The sequence below is a fragment of the Mixophyes fleayi genome, chromosome 4 (genome assembly GCF_038048845.1).
Source record: "Mixophyes fleayi isolate aMixFle1 chromosome 4, aMixFle1.hap1, whole genome shotgun sequence".
NCBI lineage: Eukaryota > Metazoa > Chordata > Amphibia > Anura > Limnodynastidae > Mixophyes > Mixophyes fleayi.
In genome coordinates, this window is record NC_134405.1 from 302,481,380 (window position 1) to 302,498,526 (window position 17,147).

Here is a 17,147-nt window from a genome sequence, read left to right on the forward strand (position 1 = left end):
CAATGTTACCTACATGTGCTATATACTGTTGTGTGCTTTGCAAAAATCTTAGACACCCATTGATGATGCAGATGACTCAGCACAACATTTTGACATCTGGTCTTGTCTACTGTAAAATAATTGACCAGAATTAGTGACACTTCTGCTGTAACTCCACCTGATCCTACTATCAACTATCAACATCCAAAGAATGGTGGAGGATTATACCGCTTTCATACTGCCGCCCCGGCAATATCCCGGGTTTTTCAAGCCGGGTTTTTGCCGTGGCTCGGAGCGTCCCAGCTCAGAAACACCATTCATACCGCACAAATCTGTGCCCTGGCAATTTGTGGGAGTCATCACCAGAGCAGTTTTCATTGACTGAAAAATGGTGATGTCATTGAAAGGTGACTGGTTTTTTGACGCATAAAGATGATGCAAAAGTGGGTGGTGATTGTTTAAATAAAATGTTTAAATAAAAGAAATTTTCTCCAACAAACTCCGATTCTGCTTCAGCTTGATCTGCACTCCACCATCCACCATTTCTCCTAAACTCCTTTTCGAATCTTCCACGGGCTCCCACCGATGACATCATCCTCCAGAGACAGGCAGACAGCCAATCAGCTTGTTTTCTGTGCAACCAGGGTTGAAAAACCCGGGTTGCACCATTCATAGTGCAGGCAACCCGGGTCCGACCCGGAAATTACCCCTCGATAAATCCCGGGTTGAAGACCCGGGTTTTTAGACCCGGGATTTTTGACTTGTACCATTCATACTGCACCAAGACCCGGGTCGTTTGAGCTCGCCCCGGCAAAAACCCAGGATTTTGGTGCAGTATGAATGGGGTATTATTTTAAATTTTTTTGAAAGATATAAAGACAACAGTTTTATTAACAAAGAACAACGTTGTTTGCAGAAATAATGTAAGCATGGATGTCTAAATAGATGTGTATATGTATTACCTTCCACTTCGCTACTGTTTCATCAGAATTGTACAAAGTGTTTGTAATCTGCACTTTATGTCAAAAGTATCTAACTATATTATAATTTTTTAAGAATTGGGGCTGATTCAAAGCTCAGTGATGAACTTGCTTTTGCTGTGAATTACAATGGCTCTTTTTAGTGCATTGTCTGGCATCCTGGATTTGTCTAATAAAAGCATGCATCCCCGTGGGGGAAGGGGGAGGCAGCGCTCATCGCCAAGTACTTAGCTTAGTAATTAGCTGTACAATTACCACAGTTATCCATGAAACGGGTGGAGTGATCAAATGAACCATAACTGATTTCATAGTGCAAGGACAATTCCATCTTGCACCATTTTTCTTTACTGACACTGCTATGTGGCTATGTTTCCCAGATGTGCTAGGAACTGCCGTGTGTTTGAGTCATTGCTCTGTCACTTAGCATCCAGCCAGGTCGCTGCAGTCTTTGTTTGAAAGTGTATGAAAATAATATTGTGACCTGTAAGGTGGTCAAAATTGACTGCAAATTACTTGAAATTAGTGTTTTTGAGGTTGATAATAATAATGTAGGGGGGAAATTAGCAAAAATATGTGATTTTAGCAAAAAAAAAAATAGGGATTTTAGAAAAAATTGGGATCCAAAACCAAAACACGCAAGGGCGGGTTTTGCCAAAACACGAAGTTAATCCAGTTCCAAAACCAAAACCAGAACACAAACGTCAGTGAACATCTCTAGTTCTTATATCTCAGGATATTTCAGCATTCTTCATGTATAAGATGCAGTGCAACACATCATATGACCCTGATTGAAGCATTTATTTTTGGCCGCTGAAGTTACCAAAAAAGCACCAAAAAATGTAATTTAAATACATTTTTACAATAGTAAAACTTTTATTTTCCTATAGCATGTTATGGAGCAGATGTTGTTATTCAGACAGTGTGTTACCTTTAAATGTTATTATGTTCGGTATGACATCAATATATTTTGACAAGGATTTTATTAGACCTATGAGAATCAGATGGATGCAACTATAAAACGTGGCTGCAATTTACAGATAAATATCTGCAATGTACTGTGGTAAACCAGACAGAAGTTTAATTTCCTGAAAAGGGAGATAAAGCTCAGCTCATACGCAAATCTGGTTAACTCTGTGTGTTTAGGATTAGGATTTGCAGTGTCCTCTTTTCCATTACTGAAAATATAACAGTTTACATGTCCTCTTTTGTGAATCATTACATAATAATATTAATTACAGAGCTTTGTGGTTTTAATTCTAGAACCGTATGCCCTTGCTAACTGCAAAAAAGGAAATCTAGTTTATTTCACCAGCTGTCATATTTCTCTGTCCAGCAAGATATTGCTATAATATTTGTTTTTGTAACTACACATTTAAGAATCGCCCTAAATACTTTATTGCATGTTTTTGTTTTTATTATATGATATACATATGTTTTAAAATATATGTAGTTGCTGTGTAGATAACGAATATCAGTTTATGTATTTTCCTAGCCTATAACAAACTCAAGTAGTATGATTTTAATAGTTAGGCAGAGATGTGAGCAAGGCCAGACTGGGACTAAAATTTAGCCCTGGCATTTAAAGCACACATGCTCACCTCTGTTCCAGATAATAATAATAATATTAGTAATAATAATAATAATAATTACAGTACTTTTTGCAAAGCTCATTGTTATATGGTGTCCTGTGAGATACAAATGTATTACATGTAACTTGACTCTTTATTTGCAGCATAGAGTGCACCTGTATCAGGCACAATGTGCAGGACCGCAAAGAGAGATTTGGGGTCAGGGTACAGGGAATTTTTGAAGTCCCCCCTCCATAGATGAGTAGGAAACAAACTGTGTGCCGCCATGCATAGGCAGTGTCGAGGAGGTGACCACGCATCCCTCATGCCTGAGTGCATGCCTCCTATTGATATTAAACCACTGCAGAGCCCCCAAATCAAATTATGTTATACAGTAGTGTCCCAGTTCATATTATGCCACAATAGTGCCCCCAAATCATATTATGTCACACAGTAGTACCCCAGATCATATTATGCCACAATAGTGCCAGCAAAGCACATTATGTCGCAATAGTGCCCTGAAATCATATTAAGCCACAGAGTAGTGACCCAAAATTACATTATACCACAGAGCAGTGTCCCCATCACCTTATACCACAATATAGTGCCCCCAAATCACATTATACCACAGAGTAGTGCCCCCAAATCACATTATACCACAGAATAGTGCCCCCAAATCACATTATACCACTGAGTGGTGCCCCCACGTTGCAGCACGAGAAATATATTAACATATTTGACAATTGCTTGTTCTGTCCTGCTACTTGAGGCTGGGCAAGGAGGGAGTCGCAACTGTCAGCTTAGATAGGCGGTCTGATGCGAGATGTGCGCACCTGCCAGGAGCAGGGGACAGGGGATAGAGCAAGGAACAGAAGAGATGAGGATGAGGAAGGAAGGGGTGTTGGCAGAGCTGGGCAGACCCACCTGGCATATTTAGTAAGGTGGTTGTAGAGGAGCTAACCACCAGGAAGCCACTGGTAGGCTAGGTTCGGCTCCATTAGCTAGGGACTGCTAGGGACTGCAATGCCGGGATCCAGGAAGAAAGAAATAGCCAATCTGCCCCTGCTTGGTCTGGTTCCTGCATCGGCCCATCTAGCCATCGGTCTTCTGGCATTTGCCAGAACTGCCAGAAGGTCAGTCCGCCCCTGGATGTGAGGTATATATGTAACACCCTAGAGGAATGGTCTGACTACAAAGCAAGGACTTACTTCTTTTTCTTCAATGATGTTCTTCTTCCTTCCTCACAATTTAGATTGGTATGAGAATGAATACAGGTGATAGATGGGCAATAGTACTATTAGGACTTACTCGCTCACAACTCAATAACCAACAGCAGAACCTTTAACCTATTATTTCTGGATCAAAGAGGTTAAGGTGGAAAATGGCAATTTGGAAGTAATACATTCGATACACATTGGTTAGACAATGAATTTAGCATAGATAATCTCCTAAGCAGTTTGCTGGATAATACTTCAATAAACAGCCTAACAATCAATCTAGATAAATTACTGAGCCTAATAGCAATGTCTAAATCTTGTTTCTGGTGCGTCTAATAGTCCTGCATCACCAGTGTACCATATCACACAGTAGTGATAAGGTTCCCCACAATATCTCAGTCTTTTACTTGAAATTAAGGTGAAGTAGAAACAGTTGGTAATCCCTTTAACAAATGGCTGAAATTAAGCAGTTTCTGTGGATAACTGCTTCTTTATCAACACAATAGTTATACAGATTAATACTCTTTATCTGCTGGCAATAGTGTTGTAGCATAATAGTCTGGTGATAGGGTAAATAACATTCCGGGGTTGGCTGGGATCTGTGGTTCCACATAACTGAACTGTATCTAATAGTCACAAAGTTCCCATAACAAAGCTACTGCTGGGTTAGGAAGCATAATATAATTGATCGGCTCCCTTTTAGTTGTGGGACACAGGACATGTACCCATACTTGCCTACTTTCGGAAACTTGTTTTCGGGAGAGGGGTGTGACTGGAGGGCGGGAGCGGTGGGGCGCGGGCCAAACGCGTAATTTCACCGCGAATCGCGCCATTTTGGTACGACAGTAACGGGATGCGGGAGATTTGTCAGTTCTCCCGGGAGTCCGTGAGACCGACCCGAATTTCGTGAGAGTTGCAAGTACATTGCTACTATTTTGTGTTTAATTGGTACTCCAATGCAGGCTGAATCTCGTAATCCTACAAATCCAAATAAAGTTTTGACAGATAAGTCAGTCTCTGCACTACAGAAAATGTCTGGTTCTTGATGTTGCATTCAACGTCTTAAAATGGTGGTGGTTAACAAACACAATTCCTTAAATTGATGGGCAGTCTTAATTACAGTTCTGGAGCAAGGATATCTTATTGCTAGAGGGGTTGGTTCATTTGTGATGTACTGCAAAATCTTTAATTACCAGCTACTTTTATATGCTGAAGCTGGCTGTGACTTGTAGTGCTAGTGCTGTGACTCTATCATACTGTGACTCGCTCTCTCAGTTCCTCTGATTAATAATACAAATGTCCCAAATATAGTCTGAGAATTTATACTTAGAGCTGTACTTGTGTTTATCACTACTGTTATGTCTCAAATGGTAAGTCCCACTCTTATAGAGTATAGTTTATAGACTCAACCCAGCACACTAGTCTGCTGATGTCTCTGTTGCTGCCTTGTCTTTTAGGAAGAACTTGTCAGTATAGCAGCTGTTAAACTTCAACTAGCCTTCTGCTTGTCTGTTTTAGTTTTCTTCACACAACACCTTACACCACATTCCTCTTCCTTTCCTCTCAGCAAAAGCTCCTTGGAAAAACCACACCCAAATTTTGCAGGATTTTGGCTGTGATCTCTCTCTCATTCTGTCTCTCTTTGGCTGACAGCTGCATGAACCAATGGGCAGCAGCAGCAGCAGCAGGGAAACTCCTGGGTAGACATTTTAAAGGGACCATACACATATATCAATCTCAGGGGTATTACATATAGACTGGGGTTGCCATGTCAATCTTGGAGATATGTTTTAATGACAATATTATAAACATTTACTGGTATTTGCTGATATTATTACTGGCACATTAATATGCTTGTTTACAGCTAAAGTGCCTTGTCAAACAGTATGGTGGGCCTGATTCATTAAGGATCTTAAATGAAGATGTATCTTATTTCAGTCTCCTGGACAAAACCATGTTACAATGCAAGGGGTGCAAAGTAGTTTTCTGTTTTGCACGTAAGTTAAATACTGACTGTTATTTCACTGAAATAAGATACCTCTTCATTTAAGATCCTTAATGAATCAGGCCCGGTGTTCAGAGATTTTAAATACAAGAGACCTTACACAATCTCACAGCGATCAATGAAATGATACTGAAGTTAATTATTATTACTATTATTATCGTAGATTTGTAAAGCACCACAGTGCTGTGCAGTGCCGTACAGTAAGAAAAACAGGACATACATAAAACAAGGACATACATAAAACAAGGACATACAAGGGAAACAAAATAAATGTAGACATGAAAACAAAGGGTATGAATGACCCTGCTCATTAGAGCAGATTGAAGATTAGGACAGCTGTGAGGGTGTATTAGTGGGAATAGTATCATCAGGGTTACGGTAAGCTTTAAAAAAGAGATGTTTTTTTAGAGAAGGTCTAAAGATTTGAAGGCTGTGGGAAAGTCATGGGAAAGCCTGATCGGGGCATGGTAGGGAATTCCATAAGCAGCACGGGAAGAGTGTTGTAGGTGCAAGTGAGAGGTGGTTACCAAAGATGAGACAAGCAGCAGGTCAGAGGTAGATCTAGCAGGGCAGAGGGAGAGTATTTTGATATGAGATTTGAGATGCATGAAGGGGTGGTGTTGTTGATGGCTTTGTAGGTAAAGGTGAGTAATTTGATTTTGATTCTGGAGGACACAGGGAGCCAGTGTAGGGATTTGCAAAAGTGGTGCAGCAGATGTGGAGCGGTGAGAAAGGACTTTCAGTCTTGCAGCAGCATTTAGAATGGATTGAAGTGTGGATATATGGATGTTAGGAATGCCAGATAGCAGGAGGTTGTAGTAGTCAAGACAGGAGATGATGAGAGAATGGATAAGAGTTTTGGTAAAATGTTGAGTATGAAAAGGACATATTCTGGCAATGTTTTAAAGGTGGAATTGACAGGACTAAAAGAGTGTATGGATGTGTGGAATAAAGCAGAGGCTGGAGTCAAGTGTGACACCAAGGGAGCGGGCTTGGGAGACTGAGAAAATTGTGGTGTTATTAACAGTGAGGGAGATTTGGGGGGAGGTGGTGATTCTGGCAGGAGTGAAGATAATAAGCTCTGTTTTGGATATGTTGAACTTTAGGTAGCATTGGGACATCCATGTGGAGATAGCAGAAAGACAGTTGGTTACACAAGATAGTACAGAAAGGGAGTGGTCAGGGGAAGAGATATAGATTTGGCTGTCATTAGTGTAGAGGTGGTTCTGGAAACCGAATGAGCCAATTAGTGCCCCAAGAAAAGAGGTATACAATGAAAAAAGTAAAGGGCCAAGACCAGAGCCTTGTGGGACCCCAACAGATAGTAGCATTGGAGGTGAGTATGTACCAATGGTAGAAACACTAAGAGGTTCAATAGGTAGGAAGTGAATCAGGAGAGAACTGTGTCATGAAGGTCAATGGAGTGAAAGGTGTGTAGAAGAAGAGGATGATCAGCAATGTTAAAAGCAGCAGAGAGTTCCAGGAGAATGAGTATGGAGAAATGACTCTTAGACTTTGCAGTAAGTAGATTATTAATCACTTTTGTGAGAGCAGTTTTAGTGGAATGTTGAGGACAGAAGCCAGATTGCAGAGAGTCGAGAACAGGTGAGACAGGCGTTTGTACATTAATCGCTCAAGCCGTTTGTAGACAAAGGGGAGGAGAGAAATAGGGAGTGTAAGTGAAGGTGGGCAGTGTGGGTAGAGTGGGTGGAATTTGGCATGAGGAAATATCTTGTCAAATGGTGTTGATTTTTTTTCTCTGAAGTAGGTGGCAAAATCATGGGCTGGGAAAAAGGGGGAGGAGGTGCAGATGGGCAGAGAAGTGATTTGAAGGTGGCAAAGAGACAACGTAGGTTAGACGACTGGGTGGATATTAGAGATTTGAAGAATGTTTGTTTGGCAAATGAAAGGGCGGTACTGTAAAATGAAGGGATTAATTTATAGTGGAGGAAATCAGGATAAGAACAAGATTTCTTCCAGTAGCGCTCTACAATGCGGGAGCACTTTTGCAGGTAGTAGGTCTGTTTGGTGTGCTATGATTGGGGTTTGGATCGTCAGAGACTGTATGAGGTAGCTGGAGCTGTATTGTTTAGGGCAGAAGTGAGTGTTTTGTTGTAGAAAGAGGGCAGGACAATGCAGACATAGGAGACAATAGCTGTTTTAGTGAAGATGAGAAATGGATTTGGTTAAGGGTACTTAGGGCATGAGGTAAGGCTGAAGGAGAGGAGGTTGTAGTCAGAGAGTGGGAATGCTAAGTTGATGAAACTAGAGATGGAGCAGTAGTGGGAGAACACAAGGTCAAGAGTGTGTCCATCACAGTGAGTGGAAGATGAGATCCATTGGGAGAGACCGAAAGAGGAAGTAAATGAAAGAAGTTTAGTGGTCGAAGAGACAGTGGGATTATCAATGGGAATGTTGAAATTGCCTAGTATGAGAATAGGCAGGTCAAAGGATGGGAAATAAGTGAGCCAGAAATTGGGAAACTGACTCTGGGGGGGGGGGGGGTGATAAATGACAGCAATACGAAGAAGAAGAAAATTAAATAGATGGGTATTGTGGACTTCAAAGGAAGAGAATGAGAGTGAGGGTTCAGAGGTTATGACTTGGAAGGTGCAAATTGGAGAAAGTAGAATACATACTCCACCGCCTTGTCTGTTTCCAGGTCTGGGGTATGGCTGAGGGAGAGTCCACCATAGGAGAGAGCTGCAGGGAATGCAGTGTCAGTGGAGGTGAGCCCTGTTTCTGATATGGCCAGGAGGTCGAGGGATTTAGAAACAAACAGGTCATGAATGGATGCAAATTTTGGCGTTCCATAGTACACAGGAGAAGGGAAGAGAGGGTAGTGGAGATATGTGGATAAGGTTGGCAGGATTGCAAGTACGTGGTGGAGGGAAATGTTTGGATTGGAAAGAGAAGTGTGAGCAGAGAGTGAGTATTGTACAGCTCCAGGGTTAGGTGAGATGTCACCAATTAGGTGCTTCTTACCAAGTATTACCAAGTATTAAACCAAGGGGCATAAATACTTAATGTAATTAACATTATTATTGCAATTGCAACAGTCTATTTGGGTTAGTTTCTACCAGCTTTGCACAAAGCCCACTTTCCTTTGTAATATTGCTTGCATTCCATCAGGTTGGATAGGAACTGCTGAAGATTTTCCCAACATGATTGAGGTCTTGGTTTTGACTGGGCCACCCCAGTACATTGTTTTTTTAGTTTAAGATAGCACAAAGAAACTTTTGCTGTACATTGTGAGCCATTGTCTTACTGGAATATTAAACTCTCCCAACATACTACCCAGGGAAAAAAAAAACACAAATACATGTAAAATTTTGACAGCGGAGACACCCTCTTCCCCAGCTGCAGCCCCCATAGGTAGCAAAGTGTGAATCCTTATGTAATCCCTTATTGTCGGTTTTTTTATTTGTAATTATTTAAGAAAAATCCTTTACAGTTGTTTCATGCCTTATTTGATCCGATATAGTATTTTGGGATGATCAGAGGTAATAATCCAATTCAGTCCCACAATGTACTGTAAGAAAAGAAAATGTGAATATTAGCAAAAGGGTAAAATACCCTTTTATTACCACTGCACGTATATATGTATGTGTGTTATATATGTATGTGTGTGTGTGTGTGCGCGTGTGTGTAACATACAAATATTACTGTGAACATCATGAGAGTTCAATGTTTCAGCATTGAAAATTGTTAAATATTTTTGCTTACACTTTCGCTCAAAGAATCATTAGTACAAAAACCATTTCCAACTATTGCCATATGCCTATCATCATCATCAACATCAACATTTATTTATATAGCGCCAGCAAATTCCGTAGCGCTTTACAATTGGGAACAAACATTGATAAGACAAAACTGGGTAATACATACAGACAGAGAGGTAAGAGAACCCTGCTCGAAAGCTTACAATCTATGGGACAATGGGAGTTAGAAACACAAGGGCATGTGCTACATCATATTGCACAATGGACCAGCTAGAACGCAAAGGTAAAAGTACTGAGTGGACTGTGTGTGTTTCAATGTTGGTCAGAAGGTTGTTGTCTTGCGTTAGCAATGTAGAGGATGGTAATAGGGTAATCTAGGGAGATTAAGATGATGGTTGAGGAATATCATAACCTTGTCTGAAGAGGTGGGTTTTCAGTGAACGCTTGAAGGTTTGAAGACTAGAGGAAAGTCTTACTGTGCGTGGGAGGGAATTCCACAAAGTGGGTGCAGCCCGGAAAAAATCCTGTAACCGAGAATGGGAGGATGTGATGAGAGTGGAGGAGAGACGTAGATCTTGTGCAGAACGGAGGTGTCGAGTAGGGAGATATTTCGAGACAAGTGAGGAAATGTATGTCGGTGCAATTTTGTTGATGGCCTTGTATGTTAGTAGAAGAATTTTATATTGGCTTCGTTGAAATACAGGCAGCCAATGTAGAGACTGACAGAGTGGCTCAGCAGAGGAATAACGGTTTGCAAGGAAAATAAATCTAGCCGCTGCGTGCAAAATAGATTGTAGGGGTTCAAGTCTGATTTTGAGAAGACAAGTAAGGAGGGAATTGCAATAGTCGATGCGGGAGATGATGAGTGCATGAATTAAGGTTTTTGCGGTGTCTTGTGTCAGATATGTGCATATTCTGGAAATGTTCTTTAGGTGTATGTAACATGATTTAGATATAGAGTTGATGTGGGGAATAAACGACAGTTGTGAATCAAGGATTACACCTAGGCAACAAGCTTGCGGGGTGGCATTTATGGTCATGTTATCAACAGAAATAGAAATGTCAGGCAGGAAGCTTTCGTTTTTGGGTGGGAATATTATTAATTCAGTTTTTGAGAGATTGAGTTTGAGTTGGCGAGAAGACATCCAAGATGAAATGGCAGAAAGACAGTCAGTAACGCGAGACAACACAGATGGTGAAAGATCAGGAGAGGATAGATAAATTTGTGTATCATCCGCATAGAGATGATACTGAAATCCAAAGGAGCTTATTAGTTTCCCAAGAGAAGTGGTGTAGATAGAGAATAGCAGAGGACCTAGGACTGAGCCTTGTGGTACTCCAACTGATAAAGGAAGCGGAGCAGAGGTGGATCCAGAGAAATTAACACTGAAAGAGCGATTAGATAGGTAGGATGAGAACCAGGATAGGACAGTGCCTTCAAGACCTAGGGATTGTAGCGTTTGTATGAGGAGAAAGTGGTCAACAGTGTCAAATGCAGCAGAGAGATCCAGGAGAATTAGAAGAGAGTATTGGTTATTATTGTTTGCTGTGATCAAATCATTGACAACTTTGGTCAGCGCAGTCTCTGTGGAGTGTTGAGAGCGAAAGCCTGACTGAAGAGGATCCAATAGGTTGTTTGCTGTAAGAAAGTGTGTGAGGCGAGTGTAGGCAATTCTCTCGAGAAGCTTGGAGGGGCATGGGAGCTGGGAGATGGGGCGGTAATTTACGAGAGAGTTAGGGTCAGAATTCAGTTTTTTTAAAATGGGAGTAATCACTGCATGCTTGAATAGTGATGGAAAAATACCAGTAGAAAGAGATAGATTACAGATTTTAGTTAGAAGGGGAATGAGAACAGGAGACAGAGACATACCAATTTGTGAGGGAATGGGATCAAGAGGACAGGAGGTAGAGTAGGAAGATGAGAACAGAGTAGAAACTTCCTCTTCATTTGTGGGATCAAATAAAGAGAGAGTGTCAGAGGGTGCTACTAAGGAATTGAGCAGATTGCTTGTCAAGGGAGATGACACCATTTCAAGCCTGATCTTATCAATTTTGTCCTTGAAATAGGAAGCAAGATCCTGTGCACTGATGTTAGTTGGAGGATTTGGAGCAGGAGGATTCAGAAGAGAGTTAAATGTGTTAAAGAGGCGTTTGGGATTAGAAGCCTGGGCATAGATGAGAGATTGGAAGTAGGTTTGTTTAGCAGTGTCCAGAGCATTTCTGTAGGAGTGGTAGATATCAGTATATGTGATATAATCATTAGAGGTGCAAGATTTACGCCAGTGACGTTCTGCTTTACGAGAAAGTTTTTGTAGAGTTCGTGTTACTGTAGTGTGCCACGGTTGGCAACGAATTCTACGCGAAGTATGTAGTGTCACTGGAGCCACTTGATCCAGGGCAGTTGCTAGGGTTTGATGAAAATGGGGTACTGCCCGATCAGGGGAGGAGAATGTAGAAATTGGGGAAAGAAGGTTTTGGAGAGAGGTGGAAAACTGTTGAAAATCAATAGAGTTGAAATTCCTGCGGTTGTGAGGAGGTTTGGAAGAGTTAGACACTAGGGAGAGTAAAGAACTGAGGGTGAGCGAGTAGCTAATAAGGTGATGATCTGAGAGGGGGAAAGGAGTGTTAAGGAAACCAGAAACTGAGCATAGTCTAGAGAAAACAAGATCAAGACAGTGGCCATCCTGATGAGTAGAGGATTCAATCCACTAGGAGAGGTCAAGTGAGGAGGTTAGAGAGAGTAGTTTTGAAGCAGCATTGGAACGTGGATTAGAAATAGGGATGTTGAATCACCCATGATGATGGTGGGGATATCAGTAGATAAGAAGTGAGGGAGCCATGCAGAGAAGTGTTCAAGAAAGTGTTGGTGTGAACCAGGGGGCGATAGATGACAGCAACACGCATAGAGAATGGGTTAAAAATCCTAACAGTGTGTACTTCAAAAGATGTGAACGTGAGTGATGGGCCACTTGGTAGAACTGTGAATGTGCACTGTGGGGAGAGAAGTAGTCCAACCCCCCCTCCTTGTCTGCCTCCTGGTCTGGGGGTGTGGGTGAAATGAAGACCACCATGTGAAAGGGCTGCAGGTGAGGCAGTGTCTGAATGCGTGAGCCATGTTTCTGTTATTGCTAGAAGGTTGAGGTTGTTTGAGATGAAGAGATCGTGTACGGAGGTAAGTTTGTTACAGACAGAGCGTGCATTCCAAAGGGCACATTTAAAGGACTTTGGAAGAGAGGGGAGACAGGTGATGTGTTTTGAGGTTTGCCGGATTTCTGTAGTGTTCAGATATATGCGTGTGGGAGAATTGAGGGGGACCTGGATTAGGTGATATATCACCAGCTAATAGAAGCAGGGAGGAAGAAAGGTAGGAAAGATGATTGTAAGATGTGTGTCTTTTTAGTTTCTGGCAGCAGGGTGAGGCTGTTAAAGTTATTGAATTTAAATAGGAAAAGAGTTCATGAGTGTTCACAAGAGGTGAGTGAAGTAATGAAGGGGCAATGTGGACAGAGGTGTGTGTTGCAGGATGGGTGAGGGATGATATAGTCCTAAAGATAGTGCCATGAAAATAGAGAAAGAAAAATATTTTGGCAAGCATTGGGATTATGAGTCAAATAGCAAAATGAGGAATTAAAGGAATTGCCTAATTGCAATGTCCCGTGTAATCAGATAAATAGTGCATAGCTATGCTGCAGCAAATGTAGTGTATTCCTGGATGTCTGGATAGTATAAAGTAATGATGTGGGGGAGTGGGTGGAAGTGTTGGATGGAGAGTAATAAAGAGCAGGTAATTAAGTAGCTGAGATTTTGCAGAGTCATGAGAGAGGAGAGTGGTTGAAAGACAGTATAATTTCTTCCTACTTGTGATGGGAGAAAAAGCTTAAATAGAATTGAAGTACAGTGCTGAGATAGAGGACTGAAATAACTGTAGCATGGGTAGGGAGTGGTTGTGCAAGTAGTAAAGCAGTCTGATTAAACAGAGTGGATTTTGCATTGAAAACAAACTGACAATTAGAAAAAACTTTCATCAGCTGAGAAGAAAATGAGATCAGAGTCCAAAACAGTCCTCATGTTGCATGGAGCTTGTAGCCAGGGAGAGTTGAAAACATCAGAGGTAGAATTTGGAATTTCAGGTGAATACTGACTGTTGTCCTTGTGTAGCTGTGTTAATAGGCAGAATGTTCTTTCCTGTTTCCTCCTGTTTAACTCCGGTATAACTCCGAATTATGCTTGTTAAATTTTATACCACTTTTAACTGACACACTTAGAACTAGACACACACTACCTATGCAGCCATCACTGGCTTGCAGCCATTCTATCAATGCCTATAGTTTTGCTTCTTCAGTAAATACAATATGTTTTATTGTATAGAATTTATGAATCTAGTTATTCTAAGCTAAACTTAAAATTTCGAAACCCTCTAAAGTTGGTGGTCCCTACTGATTACCTTGTAGTTACAGAACCCTTTATTTCAGCTCTGCTGTGTACTAAATGTTATGCCACATGTTTCAGCTAGTGTTTCCAGCAGGGGAGAACCCAATGCTGAGCAGCAGGGAAACCTGATCTTATTGCTTTATCCTTCCTGATACCTGTAGAAATGTAAAAGTCCTGGCAGAGTAAACTGTTTCACGTGGATTTTTTTAAATACACCGTTAACTACTCTGCCAAGCATCCATCAGGTTTGAGGACTAAAAATATTTGGGTCTCAAGGAAGCTGAAATAAAGGGTCCCCCAGGAGGGATCCCCCAACTAAGAGGTACCAAAGGTGTGGATATTACTTTCAGATGTGTAGTATAAAATATTTACATATTTGTCTTATCTTTTGCAGAACCCGAAGGAGGAGAAGTGTCTCCCCCTGTAGGAGCTGGTGTGAATTGCAACAGCTGGACCTTCAAATATGGACCTGGGAATCCAAAACAACCAGTGCCACAAATACCACCCGATTTTCCAGAGAATTTTATTATCCCAGGATCCCCAGCCATTATTTCGATCCGCCAGGATCAGCCATCGGCCCAAGGTCATAAAGGTAACTTTATAACCTTCGGTAAAAAGGAAGAAACAAAGAAGAAAAAGAAGAAGAAGAAGGGGAACAAGAATCAAGACAAAGGAAATAATCCAGCTGATAACAACGATCAATAAAAGGATAATGAAGCCAATTATTACCCCATTTTTTGTATTAAATAATGTAGCAACTCGTAAAATTCTTCCTATTGTTAATGCACCTTCCTACGAACAAAGAGACTTCAAGATTCAAGCCTGAAAACCTATACAGTCTGTCTATATTATTTACCAGATTATGTCTTAAAGCTTTATTATGTCAAATGTTTATTCATATGATACCCAGCAGTTGTCTCTCACATCCAAAGATCACAGTGGCAGTTTGTGCATATAATATAGTAAACTTTTAAGGCCAATGTCTCTGTAAATAATTCATGTGCATTGTATAGAAAATTAATTGTTCCCAGCCACCTATGGGAGAATATGTAAGTCTAGATTACAACCACATATTAGTGGTAAATCTGAGCAAAAATAAGGTACAACAGAGGGTAAATCAATGGTAAGCAGGTAAGCAAATATTCTAAATAGAGGCAAGCCATTATGATAGTAAAAATATGGCAAATAGAATGCATTGAAAATATATCTTAATTATATATATATATATATATATATATATATATATATATATATATATATATTATATGCCGGCAACTTAACTATTATGTTTTTATCAGACTTAATACTTAATAACATTTTAGTGCATTGATCAAATTTTACATACAAGCTGTGTAAATCCTCAGGAATCAATGGAGTTCTCATGTACCTTCTGTGATACACAATTTCTTGAACTAAACAACTAAACTGCATAACTAAAATACATCAAAGTAATGTACAAGGAAAAATATAATTTTCCACAGTTGTTTACATGTAAAAATAATTTATTTAGCACATATTTTTTTGGCAGAGTGCATATTTCAAAAGAAATATACTCTTAACAATGAGAAGGTAATATCGTAAAATGTGTACATTTATAAAGAAAAGCTATAATCTAAGTACATTATAATTAAAGCAAAAACATAAACTTTGCAATATATTTAATTACAAAATTATGGACAGTTTTGTGAATACTTAGTGTTTGTCCCAACGCACATTATCTTTAGCACTGTATGTCACTATTTATAAATAGATCTTCGGCATTTGATCATTTTTTTCATCCATAGCAATAGCTACAGTGACATCTGCTTACAAAAATTTCTACCCAAAATGTTACAGAATAAATATAAAAAAAATAATAAATATGAAAACAGTGTATATATAATAAATTGCAAAGTTCACAGCCCATTTTACACAACAAAATAAAATGTATCTTGGTGCTTATATTTCTTCAGAATTACAAACATGGAACAATTTAAACAAATAACCTCCGTGGTGCATAACATTGATATTAATCATATTTATGCTTTGATCTGTTTAGTGCAAATTGATTTGTTTCTTTTGGAAGCATTTATCTAAGAGAGACCATAAATGTAAATACAAGTTGATACATTCTAAAAAGCCATTTTTTTAACATTCACAATAGTGTATATTAAAGTTGGAGGATTTGATATATTCAATATAGTACATACACTTGCTGTGTAGCTAAGTAACATCTTTGTTATCAAATTTAGACTCTCTACAGTGCTAATATGTAGATTTTAGAGAGGAAGGGATTTAAAAAAATAAAGATGTTAAAGAGAGCCAAAAAAGACTTCCTTGGTGAGATCCTTTTCCAAAGCAACTTCTAAAAGTTCTCAAAACATTTGTATAATATACTATATATTTTGTGAATGTTATAAATAGCTCTTTCATTTAGGGCTATTTGTTTACTAACCACTTTGCAGAAATTGTCTGAATCATATGTATTGAATTGCTCACCCACCAATCGCAGCTTTTCTTAAGTCAGATCACGATGTGGCCAGCTGTTGCATGTGTAAATAATATTTGTAAAAGAGAAAGAAAATGTCTTCAACATGCACTCTAAGTACACAAACATCACCGTAAACTGTCCAACATGTGGGAAGAACCATTGCAGATGACACAACCATACAATGTCATTACAATTTATTGTGTGTTATTGCCTCTCGCATATGGGTTTGGTTTAACCTTTCTTACAAGAAGTACATGAAATGCCAATTATACTCACACCGATGTGAAAATAAGTATGTATGCCCTATGCTCCTATAAAAGCCCAACATATATTTATTCTGTGCTTGTGTATGTGAATGCAAACGCTACTATCAGTTATAGTTGACCTGAACTGTTGAATGTAAACCCATACTATTTTCTTTTTGTACACTTGTGAAAAAAGTGAAGTAGTGTTGATTTTTAATTCACTGCTGTTCATTTTTTTTTGATCTGAAATTACACAGTAAAAATCTTTCTTAAGTCAAGAACCACTCAAAGGGACTTTTCTCGTCTTTTTTTTGCATGCACCCAGTTTATTTAGTGACATAAGGCATATGCTCTGCTTTAAGGAATAAAGAACAGAATAGAAAGAGTACTCAAAAGTAAATTCTTGAAATGGTATAGAGCAGATTCAAATTAAGATACAGCAAAAGTAGCAAAAAAGTAACAGTTAAGCAAAAACACATAAATAAAAGGTTGATCACAAGAACAGACATATTAGGCTTAGTAAAGATCCT

At 39.6% G+C, this 17,147-nt stretch overlaps 1 protein-coding gene across 10 annotated transcripts in view; it reads left to right on the forward strand.

Moving 5' to 3' along the window:
* The window catches only part of LOC142152872 (protocadherin alpha-C2-like), a 202,423-nt gene extending 185,516 nt beyond the window's left edge, over nucleotides 1-16,907 (forward strand). For all 10 annotated transcript variants that reach the window (XM_075209911.1, XM_075209917.1, XM_075209914.1 and 7 more), the window contains one exon: nucleotides 14,297-16,907. In XM_075209911.1, the coding sequence (XP_075066012.1) occupies nucleotides 14,297-14,607 (311 nt within the window). In that variant the 3' untranslated portion in view covers nucleotides 14,608-16,907. The remainder of the gene's footprint in view (nucleotides 1-14,296) is intronic.
* Nucleotides 16,908-17,147: the final 240 nt, after the last annotated feature.